Source organism: Zea mays, chromosome 7, assembly GCF_902167145.1.
Source record: "Zea mays cultivar B73 chromosome 7, Zm-B73-REFERENCE-NAM-5.0, whole genome shotgun sequence".
Lineage (NCBI taxonomy): Eukaryota > Viridiplantae > Streptophyta > Magnoliopsida > Poales > Poaceae > Zea > Zea mays.
Window position 1 is genome coordinate 143,247,926 of NC_050102.1, and position 15,215 is coordinate 143,263,140.

General features: G+C 44.9%; 1 protein-coding gene across 1 annotated transcript; it reads right to left on the reverse strand.

Moving 5' to 3' along the window:
• Positions 1 to 11,221: 11,221 nt before the first annotated feature.
• LOC103632970 (clathrin heavy chain 1) lies at positions 11,222 to 12,768 on the reverse strand. Its single transcript, XM_020540949.2, has 3 exons — positions 12,707 to 12,768; positions 12,204 to 12,615; positions 11,222 to 12,097 (listed from the first exon to the last, which is right to left on the reverse strand). The coding sequence occupies exons 2-3, from the start codon at positions 12,440 to 12,442 to the stop codon at positions 11,260 to 11,262; spliced, it is 1,077 nt and encodes a 358-aa protein (XP_020396538.1). The 5' UTR covers positions 12,443 to 12,615; positions 12,707 to 12,768; the 3' UTR covers positions 11,222 to 11,259.
• Positions 12,769 to 15,215: the final 2,447 nt, after the last annotated feature.

Sequence of the window (15,215 nt, forward strand, 5' to 3'; positions counted from 1 at the left end):
GCTCTAAGGTTGCTTGGTGTACTCCTCCATGCGCCTAGGGGTCCCTTTTATAGCCCCAAGGCAGCTAGGAGCCGTTGAGAACAATTCTGGAAGGCCATCCTTGCCTTCTGTCATCGGGCGCACCGGACAGTCCGGTGCACACCGGACACTGTCCGGTGCCCGATTTATTTCCATAAACAGTGCATCCGACCGTTGCTGTCTGTTGCAGATCTGGGCGCCGTTGGCGCACCGGACATGTCCGGTGCACACCGGACAGTCCGGTGCCCCATTCCGACCGTTGGCTCGGCCACGTGTCGCGCGCCGATCGCGCGGCCGACCGTTGGCCCGGCCGACCGTTGGCTCACCGGACAGTCCGGTGCACACCGGACAGTCCGGTGAATTTTAGCCGAAGTCGCCGGAGAAAAACCCGAGAGCGGCTGGTTTGCTCCGCGCTGGTCTGGCGCACCGGACACTGTCCGGTGCACACCGGACAGTCCGGTGCCCCAGCCCGAAGCAGCCCTCCACTCCTCTTCTTCTTCCTGTTTCTAACACTTAGACAAGAATATTAGTACACAAAACCAATGTACTAAGGCTTAGAAACATACCTTAACTTGTGATTTGCACTTTGTTCATCCATGGGCATATTTTCACATTTAAGCACTTGTGTTTGCACTTAATCACCAAAATACTTAGAAATGGCCCAAAGGCACATTTCCCTTTCAATCTCCCCCTTTTTGGTGATTTATGCCAACACAACATAAAGCAAGTGGAACAAGTGCAAAACTACTTCAAATAAAAACTAACTTTGAGTTTTATTCAATTTTGGCATATATGGATCATCCTTTGCCACCACTTGGTTTGTTTTTGCAAATCAAACTCAAATCTCTATCTCTAAGTCAAACACACATGTTGAAGCAAAAAGAGAGTCATTCCAAAGAAGATTGATCAAGGATTTCAAAAACTCCCCTTTTTCCCATAATTACTACTTCTCCCCACAAGAAGCCAACTTTTCACAAAAGAGACAATAAGAGTTTTGACAAAACAAAAACTCTACCCTACTATTTTCAAATCTCTCAAGTGGTAGCTGATCCATTTATTGCTTTGGCCTTTATTTTCTCCCCCTTTGGCATCAAGCACCAAAACGGGATCAATTAAGAGTACAAAGGCAATAAGATCATAGAGATGAACTTGGAATAAGTTACCCTCTCATCGGAGTGCAGTGGAAGTCTTGCATGGTCCAAGTTCACCTTTCCCTTTCAATCCACCTTCTAGACTAAATCAAGCAAACTCAAGCAAATGGTTAGTCTCAAAGGGTCAAGTTGTAACGCATCTCCCCCTAAACATGTGCATCACTTTGCAACGGACTTGTGAGGTCCAGGGAATGTTTGTACAACTTGAGCACCATAATAAGCAACAAAATGCATAAGGAACATGATCAATGGCATAAACACATGTATGCTATAAGTCAATCCAAGTTCCGCGAATCTAAGACATTTAGCTCACTACGCAGCCTGCAAAAGGTCTTCTCATCTAGAGGCTTGGTAAAGATATCGGCTAGCTGGTTCTCGGTGCTAACATGAAACACTTCGATATCTCCCTTTTGCTGGTGGTCTCTCAAAAAGTGATGCCGGATGTCTATGTGCTTTGTGCGACTGTGTTCAACAGGATTTTCCGCCATGCGGATAGCACTCTCATTATCACATAGGAGTGGGACTTTGCTCAGATTGTAGCCAAAGTCCCGGAGGGTTTGCCTCATCCAAAGTAGTTGCGCGCAACACTGTCCTGCGGCAACATACTCGGCCTCAGCGGTGGATAGGGCAACGGAGGTTTGTTTCTTAGAGTTCCATGACACCAGGGACCTTCCTAAGAATTGGCACGTCCCTGATGTACTCTTCCTATCGACCTTACATCCAGCATAGTCGGAGTCTGAGTATCCAACCAAGTCAAAGGTAGACCCCTTTGGATACCAGAGCCCGAAGCAAGGCGTAGCAACTAAATATCTAAGAATTCGCTTCACCGCCACTAAGTGACATTCCTTAGGATCGGATTGAAATCTAGCACACATGCATACACTAAGCATAATATCCGGTCTACTAGCACATAAATAAAGCAAAGAACCTATCATTGACCGGTATGCTTTTTGATCAACAGACTTACCTCCTTTGTTGAGGTCTGTGTGTCCGTCGGTTCCCATCGGCGTCTTTGCGGGCTTGGCGTCCTTCATCCCAAACCTCTTTAGCAAGTCTTGCGTGTACTTCGTTTGGGAGATGAAGGTGCCATCCTTGAGTTGCTTCACTTGGAACCCAAGGAAGTAGTTTAACTCGCCCATCATCGACATCTCGAATTTTTGCGTCATCACCCTGCTAAATTCTTCACAAGACTTTTGGTTAGTAGAACCAAATATTATGTCATCGACATAAATTTGGCACACAAACAAATCACCATTACAAGTCTTAGTAAAAAGAGTTGGATCGGCTTTCCCAACCTTGAAAGCGTTAGTAATTAAGAAATCTCTAAGGCATTCATACCATGCTCTTGGGGCCTGCTTAAGTCCATAGAGCGCCTTAGAGAGCTTACACACATGGTCGGGGTACCGATCATCCTCGAAGCCAGGGGGTTGCTCCACGTATACCTCCTCCTTGATTGGCCCGTTGAGGAAAGCGCTCTTCACATCCATTTGGTACAACCTGAAAGAATGGTGAGCGGCATATGCTAGCAAGATACGAATGGACTCTAGCCTAGCCACAGGAGCGAAAGTCTCCTCAAAGTCCAAACCTGCGACTTGGGCATAACCTTTTGCCACAAGTCGAGCCTTGTTCCTCGTCACCACCCCGTGCTCGTCCTGTTTGTTGCGGAACACCCACTTGGTTCCCACAACATTTTGCTTCGGACGAGGCACCAGTGTCCAAACTTCATTGCGCTTGAAGTTGTTGAGTTCCTCCTGCATGGCCAACACCCAGTCCGGATCTAGCAAGGCCTCCTCTACCCTGAAAGGCTCAATAGAAGAGACAAAGGAGTAATGCTCACAAAAATTAACTAATCGAGACCGAGTAGTTACTCCCTTGCTAATGTCACCCAGAATTTGGTCGACGGGATGATCCCTTTGAATCATCGCTCGAACTTGGGTTGGAGGTGCCGGTTGCGCTTCTTCCTCCATCACATGATCAACTTGTGCTCCCCCTTGATCACACGCCTCCTGTTGATGAACCTGTTCATCGTCTTGAGTTGGGGGATGCACCTTAGTTGAGGAAGAAGGTTGATCTCGTTCATATTGTTCCTGTGGCCGAACGTCTCCAATCGCCATGGTTCGTATAGCGGTCGTCGGAACATCTTCTTCATCTACATCATCACAATCAATAACTTGCTCTCTTGGAGAGCCATTAGTCTCATCAAATACAACGTCGCTAGAGACTTCAACCAAACCCGATGATTTGTTGAAGACTCTATACGCCTTTGTATTTGAGTCATAACCTAACAAAAACCCTTCTACAGCTTTGGGAGCAAACTTAGAATTTCTACCTTTCTTCACTAGAATGTAGCACTTGCTCCCAAATACACGAAAGTAAGATACATTGGGTTTGTTACCGGTTAGTAGCTCATACGACGTCTTCTTGAGGAGGCGATGAAGGTAGACCCTGTTGATGGCGTGGCAAGCCGTATTCACGGCTTCCGTCCAAAAGTACTCGGGGGTCTTGAACTCTCCTAGCATCGTCCTCGCCATATCGATGAGCGTCCTGTTCTTCCTCTCTACCACACCATTTTGCTGTGGTGTGTAGGGAGCGGAGAACTCGTGCTTGATTCCTTCCTCTTCAAGGAACTCCTCCACTTGAAGGTTCTTGAACTCGGATCCGTTGTCGCTCCTTATCTTCTTCACTTTGAGCTCAAACTCATTTTGAGCTCTCCTGAGGAAGCGTTTGAGGGTCCCTTGGGTTTCGGACTTTTCCTGCAAAAAGAACACCCAAGTGAAGCGGGAAAAGTCATCAACAATAACTAAACCATACTTACTTCCTCCTATGCTCAGATAGGCGACGGGTCCAAAAAGGTCCATATGCAGCATCTCCAAGGGTCTTGATGTCGTCATCACATTTTTGGTGTGATGAGAGCCTCCCACCTGTTTCCCTGCTTGACAAGCTGCACAAGGTCTATCTTTTTCGAATTGAACATTAGTTAGACCTATCACGTGTTCTCCCTTTAGAAGCTTGTGAAGGTTCTTCATCCCCACATGTGCTAAGCGGCGATGCCACAGCCAGCCCATGCTAGTCTTAGCTATTAAGCATGCATCTAGACCGGCCTCTTCTTTTGCAAAATCAACTAAATAAAGTTTGCCGTCTAATACACCCTTAAAAGCTAGTGAACCATCACTTCTTCTAAAGACAGACACATCTACATTTGTAAATAGACAGTTATATCCCATATTGCATAATTGACTCACAGATAGCAGATTATATCCAAGAGACTCAACTAAAAACACATTAGATATGGAGTGCTCATTAGAAATTGCAATTTTACCTAAACCTTTTACCTTGCCTTGATTCCCATCACCGAATATAATTGAATCTTGGGAATCTTTATTCTTGACGTAGGAGGTGAACATCTTCTTCTCCCCCGTCATATGGTTTGTGCATCCGCTGTCGATAATCTAGCTTGAACCCCCGGATGCATAAACCTGCAAGGCAAATTTAGGCTTGGGACTTAGGTACCCAACTCTTGTTGGGTCCTACAAGGTTAGTCACAATTTCCTTAGGGACCCAAATGCAAGTTTTATCACCTTTGCATTTTGCCCCTAACTTCCCGGCAATTACTTTTCTATCCTTTCTCCAAATTGCAAAGGAAGCATTCAAAGCACAATAAATTGTAGAGGGTTCATTCACTACTTTTCTGTGAACATTTGCAACATTTCTTTTAGGAACAACATTTCTCCTAGTAACATTTCTATCATACACATAAGAAGAACTAGGAGCAAACATGGCATGAGAATCATAAACATATGAATCAAAAGCATCATAACTTCTATTTACATTTCTAGTTTGTCTTCTATCATGATACAAAAAGGCATGGTTCCTTTTAGCACTAGTAGCCATAGGGGCCTTCCCTTTCTCCTTGGCGGGAATGGGAGCCTTATGGTTTGTTAAGTTCTTGGCTTCCCTCTTGAAGCCAAGTCCATCCTTAATTGAGGGGTGTCTACCAACCGTGTAGGCATCCCTAGCAAATTTTAGTTTTTCAAAATCACTTTTGCTAGTCTTAAGTTGAGCATTAAGACTAGCTAATTCATCATTCAATTTTGAAATAGAAACTAAGTGTTCGCTACAAGCATTAATATCAATATCCTTACACCTAGTACAAATTTCAACATATTCAACACAAGAGTTGGATTTATTTGCTTCTACTAGTTTAGCATTTAAATCATCATTTATGCTCTTTAAGTTAGAAATAGAATCATGGCATGTTGACACTTCACAAGCAAGCATTTCATTCCTCTTAATTTCTAATGCAAGGGATTTTTGAGCCTCTACAAACTTATCATGTTCTTCATACAACAAATCCTCTTGCTTTTCTAAAAGTATATTCTTTTCATTCAAGGCATCAATTAATTCATTTATTTTGTCTATCTTAGATCTATCTAGGCCCTTGAACAAACATGAATAATCTACTTCATCCTCATCACTAGATTCGTCCTCACTTGAAGAAGCATAGGTAGAGTTGCGAGTACATACCTTCTTCTCCCTTGCCATAAGGCATGTGTGACGCTCGTTGGGGAAGAGGGTTGATTTGTTGAAGGCAGTGGCGGCGAGTCCCTCATTGTCGGAGTCGGAGGAGGAGCAATCCGAATCCCACTCCTTGCCGAGATGCGCCTCGCCCTTGGCCTTCTTGTAATTCTTCTTCTTTTCCCTCTTGTTTCCCTGTTCCTGGTCACTATCGTTATCGGGGCAGTTAGCGATAAAATGACCAATCTTACCGCACTTGAAGCATGAGCGCTTCCCCTTTGTCTTGGTCTTGCTTGGCTGCCCCTTGTGACCTTTTAGCACCGTCTTGAAGCGTTTGATGATGAGAGCCATCTCTTCATCATTAAGTCCGGCCGCCTCAATTTGTGCCACCTTGCTAGGTAGCGCCTCCTTGCTTCTTGTTGCCTTTAGAGCAATGGGTTGAGACTCGTGGAGTGGACCGTTCAACGCGTCGTCGACATATCTTGCCTCCTTGATCATCATCCGCCCGCTCACGAATTTTCCAAGTATTTCTTCGGGCGTCATCATCATGTACCTGGGATTCTCACGAATATTGTTCACGAGATGAGGATCAAGAACAGTAAATGACCTGAGCATTAGGCGGACGACGTCGTGATCCGTCCAACGCGTGCTTCCGTAGCTCCTTATCTTGTTGATAAGGGTCTTGAGCCGGTTGTAAGTTTGAGTTGGCTCTTCTCCCCTTATCATGGCGAATCGTCCAAGCTCGCCTTCCACCAACTCCATCTTGGTGAGCATGGTGATGTCGTTCCCCTCGTGAGAGATCTTGAGGATGTCCCATATCTGCTTGGCATTGTCCAAGCCGCTCACCTTATTGTACTCTTCCCTGCACAAAGATGCTAAGAGAATAGTAGTAGCTTGTGCATTTTTATGAATTTGTTCATTGATAAACATAGGGCTATCCGAGCTATCAAATTTCATTCCATTCTCTACAATCTCCCATATGCTTGGATGGAGAGAGAATAAATGACTACGCATTTTGTGACTCCAAAATCCGTAGTCCTCCCCATCAAAGTGTGGAGGTTTACCAAGAGGAATGGAAAGCAAATGCGAATTCGAACTATGTGGAATACGAGAATAATCAAATGAAAAGTTCGAATTGACCGTCTTCCTGTAGTCGTTGTCGTCGTCCTTTTGGGAAGAAGAGGACTCATCGCTGTCTTAGTAGACGATCTCCTTGATGCGTCTTGTCTTCTTCTTCTTCCCATCTTTTCGCTTGTGGCCCGAGCCCGAGTTGTTGGATTTGTCATCCCTTGGCTCATTGACGAAAGACTCCTTCTCCTTGTCGTTGATCACAATTCCCTTCCCCTTAGGATCCATCTCTTCGGGCGGTTAGTCCCTTTCTTGAAGAGAACGGCTCCGATACCAATTGAGAGCACCTAGAGGGGGGGGGGGTAAATAGGTGATCCTGTAAAAATCAAACTTATAGCCACAAAAACTTGGTTGATTGTTAGCACAAAGATTGCCAAGTGGCTAGAGAGGAGCCAAGACACAATAATCACAAGAAATCAATCACAGAGATGACACGGTGATTATCCCGTGGTTCGGCCAAGTACAAAACTTGCCTACTCCACGTTGTGGCGTCCCAACGGACGAGAGTTGCACTCAACTCCTCTCAAGTGATCCAATGATCAACTTGAATACCACGGTGTTCTTCTTTTCTTTGATCTTTTCCCGTTTGCGAGGAATCTCCACAACTTGGAGTCTCTCGCCCTTACAATTGAATTTCACAAAGAAGCACGGAGTAAGGGAGGGAAGCAACACACACAAATCCACAGCAAAATGCGCACACACACGGCCAAGAAACGAGCTCAAGAGACTATCTCAAAGTTCACACTAGAACGAGCTCGAATCACTGAGAATGACAAACGAATGCGCAAAGACTGAGTGTGGATGATCAAGAATGCTCTAAGGTTGCTTGGTGTACTCCTCCATGCGCCTAGGGGTCCCTTTTATAGCCCCAAGGCAGCTAGGAGCCGTTGAGAACAATTCTGGAAGGCCATCCTTGCCTTCTGTCATCGGGCGCACCGGACAGTCCGGTGCACACCGGACACTGTCCGGTGCCCGATTTATTTCCATAAACAGTGCATCCGACCGTTGCTGTCTGTTGCAGATCTGGGCGCCGTTGGCGCACCGGACATGTCCGGTGCACACCGGACAGTCCGGTGCCCCATTCCGACCGTTGGCTCGGCCACGTGTCGCGCGCCGATCGCGCGGCCGACCGTTGGCCCGGCCGACCGTTGGCTCACCGGACAGTCCGGTGCACACCGGACAGTCCGGTGAATTTTAGCCGAAGTCGCCGGAGAAAAACCCGAGAGCGGCTGGTTTGCTCCGCGCTGGTCTGGCGCACCGGACACTGTCCGGTGCACACCGGACAGTCCGGTGCCCCAGCCCGAAGCAGCCCTCCACTCCTCTTCTTCTTCCTGTTTCTAACACTTAGACAAGAATATTAGTACACAAAACCAATGTACTAAGGCTTAGAAACATACCTTAACTTGTGATTTGCACTTTGTTCATCCATGGGCATATTTTCACATTTAAGCACTTGTGTTTGCACTTAATCACCAAAATACTTAGAAATGGCCCAAAGGCACATTTCCCTTTCAGGACTTGACCTACGTTGAGAAGCCAGTGCAAATCCTTGAGGTTGCAGACAGAGTCACCCGAAGGAAGACCATCAGAATGTGCAAAGTCAGATGGAATCACCACTCTGAGGAAGAAGCAACCTGGGAGCGTGAAGATGATCTGATGGCTAAATACCCTGAGCTCTTTGCTAGCCAGCCCTGAATCTTGAGGGCGAGATTCTTTTAAGGGGGATAGGTTTGTAACGCCCTGAATTTGGGGGTAGAATTTTTTCTTCTTTTCTTTCACCAAATTCAGGCGTTACCCTTTTCTTTTTCTCATTCCCTCGCTAAACCTTGATCTTTTCCAAAGTTATAACGGAGTTCGGCTTGGAATTCCCGTGTAAAGAAAAACCCTAAAATTACTTTAGGTTGTTTGATGCATCATGCCGAACTATGCATTCTTTGATTGCTTAGAAATGTAAGTGCATTCATTTAGGAAGATCGGATTTCGAAAAGGAGAAGAAAACCTTTTCTTTCTTTTTCTTTTTTCTTTCTCTCTCTCCTCCTCTTTCTCTCTCCCGCGCCGTGGGCCGCCCCTGGCCGGCCCAGCCGCCCCCCGCGCGCCCCCTTTGGGCCCAGTTGGCCCATGCCGCCCCCCTCCCTTTATTTTTCCCAAAACCCCTCTCCCTCTCCCTCCCTCTCATTTTCTCTCTTCCCCACCCAAGCCGCCGCCCCCTGCCCAAGCCGCCGCCCCCTGCCCTAGTCGCCGCCCCCGCCGCTCGGCCGCCTCGCCGCTCGGCCGCCCGTCCCCGGTGAGATCCCCCTCCCCTCTCCTCCCTCCCCCATCTCCTCCCCCTTTCCCCTCGCCGCTCGGCCGCCCGCCGCCCAGCTCGGCCGCCATGGCCGGCTCGGCCGCCCCCGCGCGCCCTGCCCCGCCCCATGGCCGGCTCGGCCGCCCCCTGCCCCTGCGCCCCGCCGGTTCGGCCGCCCGCCCCCCCCGCCGGTTCGGCCGCCCGCCCCCCCCCCCCCCCCCCCCCGCCAGCTCGGCCGCCCGCCGCCGGCTCGGCCGCCCCCGCCCCTGCCCCAGGCCGGTTCAACCGCCCCCTGGCCGGTTCAACCGCCCCCCTTTTTTTATTTTTATTTTTTTATATTATTATATTGTCTTTCATTACTGTTACTTATTTTATTTTAGGTAGGTTAATCATTGTTCATATTATTGAAATAGGAAACTTAATTTCGAATTTCGTTACGCTAGTAGGTTCATACAACCAATTGTTTATCCAGTCTGATCAACTAAAAACGACTAGGTTTCCATTAGTGCGTATAACTGAATTCTTTTGTTAGAGCCAATTGTAACTAATCATTAGTGCATAAGCTTTAACCCCCCCTCCCGCGAGACCTTTTCCCGTTTCTTTCTAACCATAATGAGTGCGATACCGAATGTCATACTTGATGCATATTCACTTTATTTGTTCCCTTGTATGATGTACTGTTTGTTTCCCAATTTGAATGGATGAATGTATGTATGCTTGCAATCGCATAGAGAACGATCCGGTCGAAGAGCCCGAGGAACTCGCAGGAGAAGCCCCTGAGCAGCAGTCGTTTGGTGGAGGCAAGTGTCCTTTGACCTATCTCTGTCCTATTCATTCTTTAATTCACCTCCCGCTTTACACCTTTATACCTAAGGATTGACTAGCTTTTGTTATCCATGTCCTTGCTTACCTATTTGGGTTGGATTATTACTGTTTAGCTTTATGCTATTGCTCAAACTCTAATCAATGAACATGATGAGATTATCTATGATACGCTGTTTTTCCCTTCTCTTATTATGATGTTGTACTTGTGACCTTTAAGGGGACTCGAGCGGTTTCTCGAGTGCCTCTCCGTAAGGACCTGTTCTATGGATGACCGCCCGGGAAAACAGTGCAACCATGAGGGTGGAATGGGGTGCCCTTAGCTGAATAATTAGAGGATCCGGGGTGTAGTTCACTTAGCCGTCGTGCCGTCAATGGGGCTCGGTGTATGCGGCTCGCTCTGCCAAGGTTGATTTGTCCCTTGGGGAGGAGTGCGGTACATTTAGGAAACCTAACGGGTGGCTACAGCCCCGGGGAATCTTTGTAAAGGCTACGTAGTGAAACCCTGCCTATTCACCTTGGTAGTGTTTAAGGGTTTGATCGGCCCGAGGCAAGAGGGAATCACGGCTTGTGGGTAAAGTGCACAACCTCTGCAGAGTGTGTGAAAACTGATATATCAGCCGTGCTCACGGTTATGAGCGGCCAAGGGAGCTCCAGTGATTAGTGGTACTTGATCAGAGACATTGTGGTACAGGTGGTTGTGAGAATCGATGGTTTTGGTTATGACTATGGTGCTGGTAAGTGGTATTCTTTCCGTTTGGAAAGGGTACATTGGGCTAATAACTTGGGTTAATGCTAAAACTTGGCTTTTTCTACTAGTAAATAATAATCTGACCAACTAAAAGCAACTGCTTGACTTATCTCCACATAAAGCCAGTCCACTACAGCCAAACATGATACTTGCTGAGTATGTTGATGTGTACTCACCCTTGCTCTACACACCAAACCCCCCCCCCCCCAGGTTGTCAGCATTGCAACCACTGCTCAGGCGAAGATGAAGCTGTGGAAGGAGACTTCCAAGAGTTCCAAGACTACGACGAGTTCTAGGTGTGGGTTAGCGGCAACCCCCAGTCGGCTGCCTGTGAAGGCCGCAGTTATCTACGTTTCTTTTCCGCACTTTGATTTATTGTAAGAACTATATGGACGTCTCAGACGTACGATGTAATCGACTATTATTCCCTTTTAATACTATTTTGAGCACTATGTGATGATGTCCATATTATGTAACTGCTGTGTACGTGAATAACTGATCCTGGCACGTACATGGTTCGCATTCGGTTTGCCTTCTAAAACCGGGTGTGACAACTGCTTCAGCTTAACCAGGGTAACAGCCAATTTAGCCTAGTTTGAGATGAAAGCATAGATGATTTTTGCAGCTTCATATAGTTCTTCGTCATACAGACAGTCACCAACATTTTGAAGGTTGGCAACATTTGGCATAAGAATGAATTCCTCAATATCACTGAGCCTGTCAATCTTAGCATATGCAAAAATGAGTTCTCCATCGACTTTGGGTTCCCGTGCCTTTTGCCTTACCATCAGAAGATACTTCACTAAATCATTGTACACATTAGCTTCCTCGGCTGCACGGATAACATCAAGGAAGTGTGCAGCATCATCTGCACGAATGAAGGACTCAATTGCTTCACTGACCAGACCTTCACGTAACTGGGCTTTGGCAACCTGGCTCCAAACAACATCTTCTTCAACACGGAAAGCAAATTCCTCAGCTCTTTCTATGCTCCGGATGTTGTTCAAGAGAACATCGACAGCCTGCACATTTAAGTTGAACTTCTTGAATATAGCGAAAGCCTCCTCATACAGTTGTGCTTCAATAGCAACTTCTCCAACAGCAGGCCCATCGAAGTTATCAAGTCTGTTGACATAGTCCATGACTCTAGATGGATCTGCTTTGATAGCAGTCGAGATGAGCAGGTTCTGCAGATTGAAATTTCCATTGAAAGCAGAATTCTGAAGAACAATCTTTTCAAGAAGCTCAATCAGTTCATGTGGCAGGTCAGCAGTCATGAAAGCCTTAACAGCAGCAGACACTTGCTCGGGGCTCTTGCTCTCAGGTAATGCAGTCGAAACCACTTGGTCAATGAGTTGCCTTCTATATTCATTCTCGGGCTGAAGAACTTTATCCCATAGATCACCATCCATTCTCTCAACCACATACCTGTCATTTTAAATAAATGCAATATGAACATGTAAGTCGTCAGACAATTGATGTGGACATCTTGAAACAGGTGTCACAAGTCACAACAATAAAAATTATTACATACCTAGCTTGCAGCTTGAATAACGAATTCTTGTTAGTGACGTTAATAAGTTCATAGTCACACTGCCCACGTCTGTAAGCAACAACAGCAAGTGTAGGATCCCGCTTTTCACAATATTTACCCACAACACGAGAGTCGTAAAATGGGTTGGTAGTAAGGAAATGCTCAGGATTGTTGTTGCTGTCAATGATGATTTTACCAAGAGCATTATGGACATGCACATCTTGGCTACCTTCACTCATGTGAATAAGTAAACTGGGAGGATATGAAAAACAAACCTCTTCTCACATTCATCAACCAAAGGCTCAACAGGGAGGAGAGAACGAACAGAGAGGATCAAACCCTTGATAAAATCTTCAGGGCATTCATCATCAAGTAATTGCCCCACTACCAATGGAGCATTCCCGGGATTCACCTGGAAACAAGAAAAAAGAATTAACCATTCTCATACTCAACCTATTATGAGGAACGACGCACGAATTAACAGAGTCGAAACACACAACTACCTTCTGAACATAGCCTTCGATATATCGAAGCATGTTGTTTGCGTACAGATAGTGAGTGAAATTAGCAGTATATATAAAATTAGCAGGACTAAACACATTTTTACTCACCCCTTGAAAGAACAGTGGGTGAGATCCATATGCCTTTGTATTTACTTCCATAAATGTATGTGCCATTAGGAAGCAATATAATTCGTGATCCGTAAGCCTCGATTATCTTGCTAACCTCTCGGAACATAAGGATCCCATTTGGTGATGATGAATCAAATGTCAGTCTCTGAGCTTTGTTCAAAACAAATTCATACATGTTCATGATATTTAGGGTGATTAGAGACAAATTAAGAAACCTCAGGTTATGAGTAGTTAAGTTAGATTTAGGCAGCATATTTGAGCAATAACATGCAATAGGAGCACATAGATTGTTCTTTACCTTTGGTCACTAAACCCTAAACCCTAAAGCAATAGGCCTCCACTTTGTTCTTTACCTTTGGTCACTAACTGAATTTAATATCCATATTAACTCTTTCATAGCAATTGGTATGGTTGCTAGATAACACATCAATTTTACTATAGACAGACCTTGTATAAATTGTATTAATTTCAAAGGGCAGTGTTTCTCTTATATTCATTCTCCTAAAGCAGTTTGTTCAGAGCAGGAATAGGAGCAGGGGCAGGGTAGCATATGAGGTTTTGTTTTACTTTTTCATTTGTTATATCCACAACTATATGAGACAATAAGTCAATAACACATACAAGCAACAAATTGTTCAGTCTTCATTTAAAAACCTTGTAGAACTAAAAGAATACATGAATTTGAACAACATGTAATCAGATAATGCAAGTAGGCAATGTCCTTTGACTACTTATTCGATTTACAGTGAGGACACACGTCTGGAAGGTTTCTCTCCCACATTATTTAACTCCTTGCTTATTAGAATGGTTTTCTTTTTCTTGGCATATAGCAAAATATTAGCCTGTAGAATTTTATGGTTTGAAATTGTTCCTTTTTCTTGGGGCTATATATACTATAACCAATGCAGCAATTGAAGGGATTCATAGAGTAAAAGCTTCAGACACACAAGGCATATGAAAATGAATTGTGAATGGATAAAAAGTTTCAGTAAAAGTGTAAACACTGGTAGCTCTAAAAGTCTTTAAAGAATGAGCACAAGTTGTTAGAATCTAAAAACACACTCATTGGAAATTAGATGGTATAAACACTTTTGTATCTTTTTGATTGGGATTCACTTGTTCATATTATTTCTAGGTTCGGACCTTGGTGCCGGTCTGCTCTATTTGGAAACAAGGGGATTGTCGTGGCTATGTGTTCTAAAAGCGACATTCTTTCCCTGAAATTTGTGCACTCGGTAACAAGCTAAACATATTCGCACTTTGTAGTTTTAACTGGTTCAGATATCATTTTTTTGGTTTGTTATCAAATGAGAGTTATTGAATATTTTGCTTGCCTCAACCTTTTGCCCCACTTTCCAGTTAGCTTAAATTTGGTGCATGTCAATCTAATGCATGACTACATGATTCTCAAGTTTTGAAAGGAAAGCAATATGCCACAAATGTGTCCTTTGCTATTGTAGCATATGCCGTAATCTGCACACATGCGTAATATGGATATTTATTGCATAGAGTGGGAACTTACTCAAATTCTACACAGAGGTGGCGTTCTTCCAATGGTTCCTCTAGTACGGTCCTTCACAGTAATTTCTCAAAAAACTGTAAGAGAAGACCATTTATCAGGAAGGACGGAATGAGAGCATTTAAACGCGACAACATTAAAATGTCCAGGAGCCCATTTGGAATAAACTTTTCATCTGGCTAAGAATCAGTTTATTTGAGTATAGAAAGTACAATCCAATTGTTGAGAAGCTTAGAACTAAAAAAATGATGGAAAATTGTTCAAACATCCAAGCTATATCTGCAACTTATTTTAGGGAAATGTTTTTTTGGTTGTGGGAAAAAGGAACAATATATCAAGCACACAGAGTAGCATACCATTGAGGTGTAGGTTGAGGTGGTCGCTGTTTCGCAGCAACCCCGTGCTCACAGTCATGTACCTATTAATGAAAGAAATCATTAGTTGGACCTTATCGTCATCAGTATTCCGATAGATGAATATTGGAGATCAGGGCATAATTTAGGAAGTCATGGTTACCAGAGCTATTTAGCTACCACACACATGATTTACCAATTCTTCCTCAATACAGAACAAACAAGCGACAAGTAAATATTTGCAATACTACAACCAATCGCTAATCCAACAGAATATACATGTCGATCAGCAAGAGCAAACCAGCCACAAGTAAATATTTTCAATACTACAAACAATCGCTAATCCAGCACAATATACATGTCGATAAGCAAAAGCATATTGAAGAAAGTTTTGAATAAACTCACCTTGAGAAACTGAAGGCCGATCAGCAAAAGCGCGGGGAGGGGGAAGAGGCGGTCTTGTCCCTATCGTACACCGCGGAGGAGCAGCCCAGCACCATCTCCTGAA

What these genes read in the sequence shown, in the direction of transcription:
- LOC103632970 (XM_020540949.2), bottom strand. Translation starts at nt 12,442, where the DNA reads ATGAGTGAAGGTAGCCAAGATGTGCATGTCCATAATGCTCTTGGTAAA. An exon ending in TTATTCAAGCTGCAAGCTAG is followed by an intron (nt 12,098 to 12,203) that starts GTATGTAATAAT and finishes TTAAAATGACAG; the next exon opens with GTATGTGGTTGAGAGAATGG.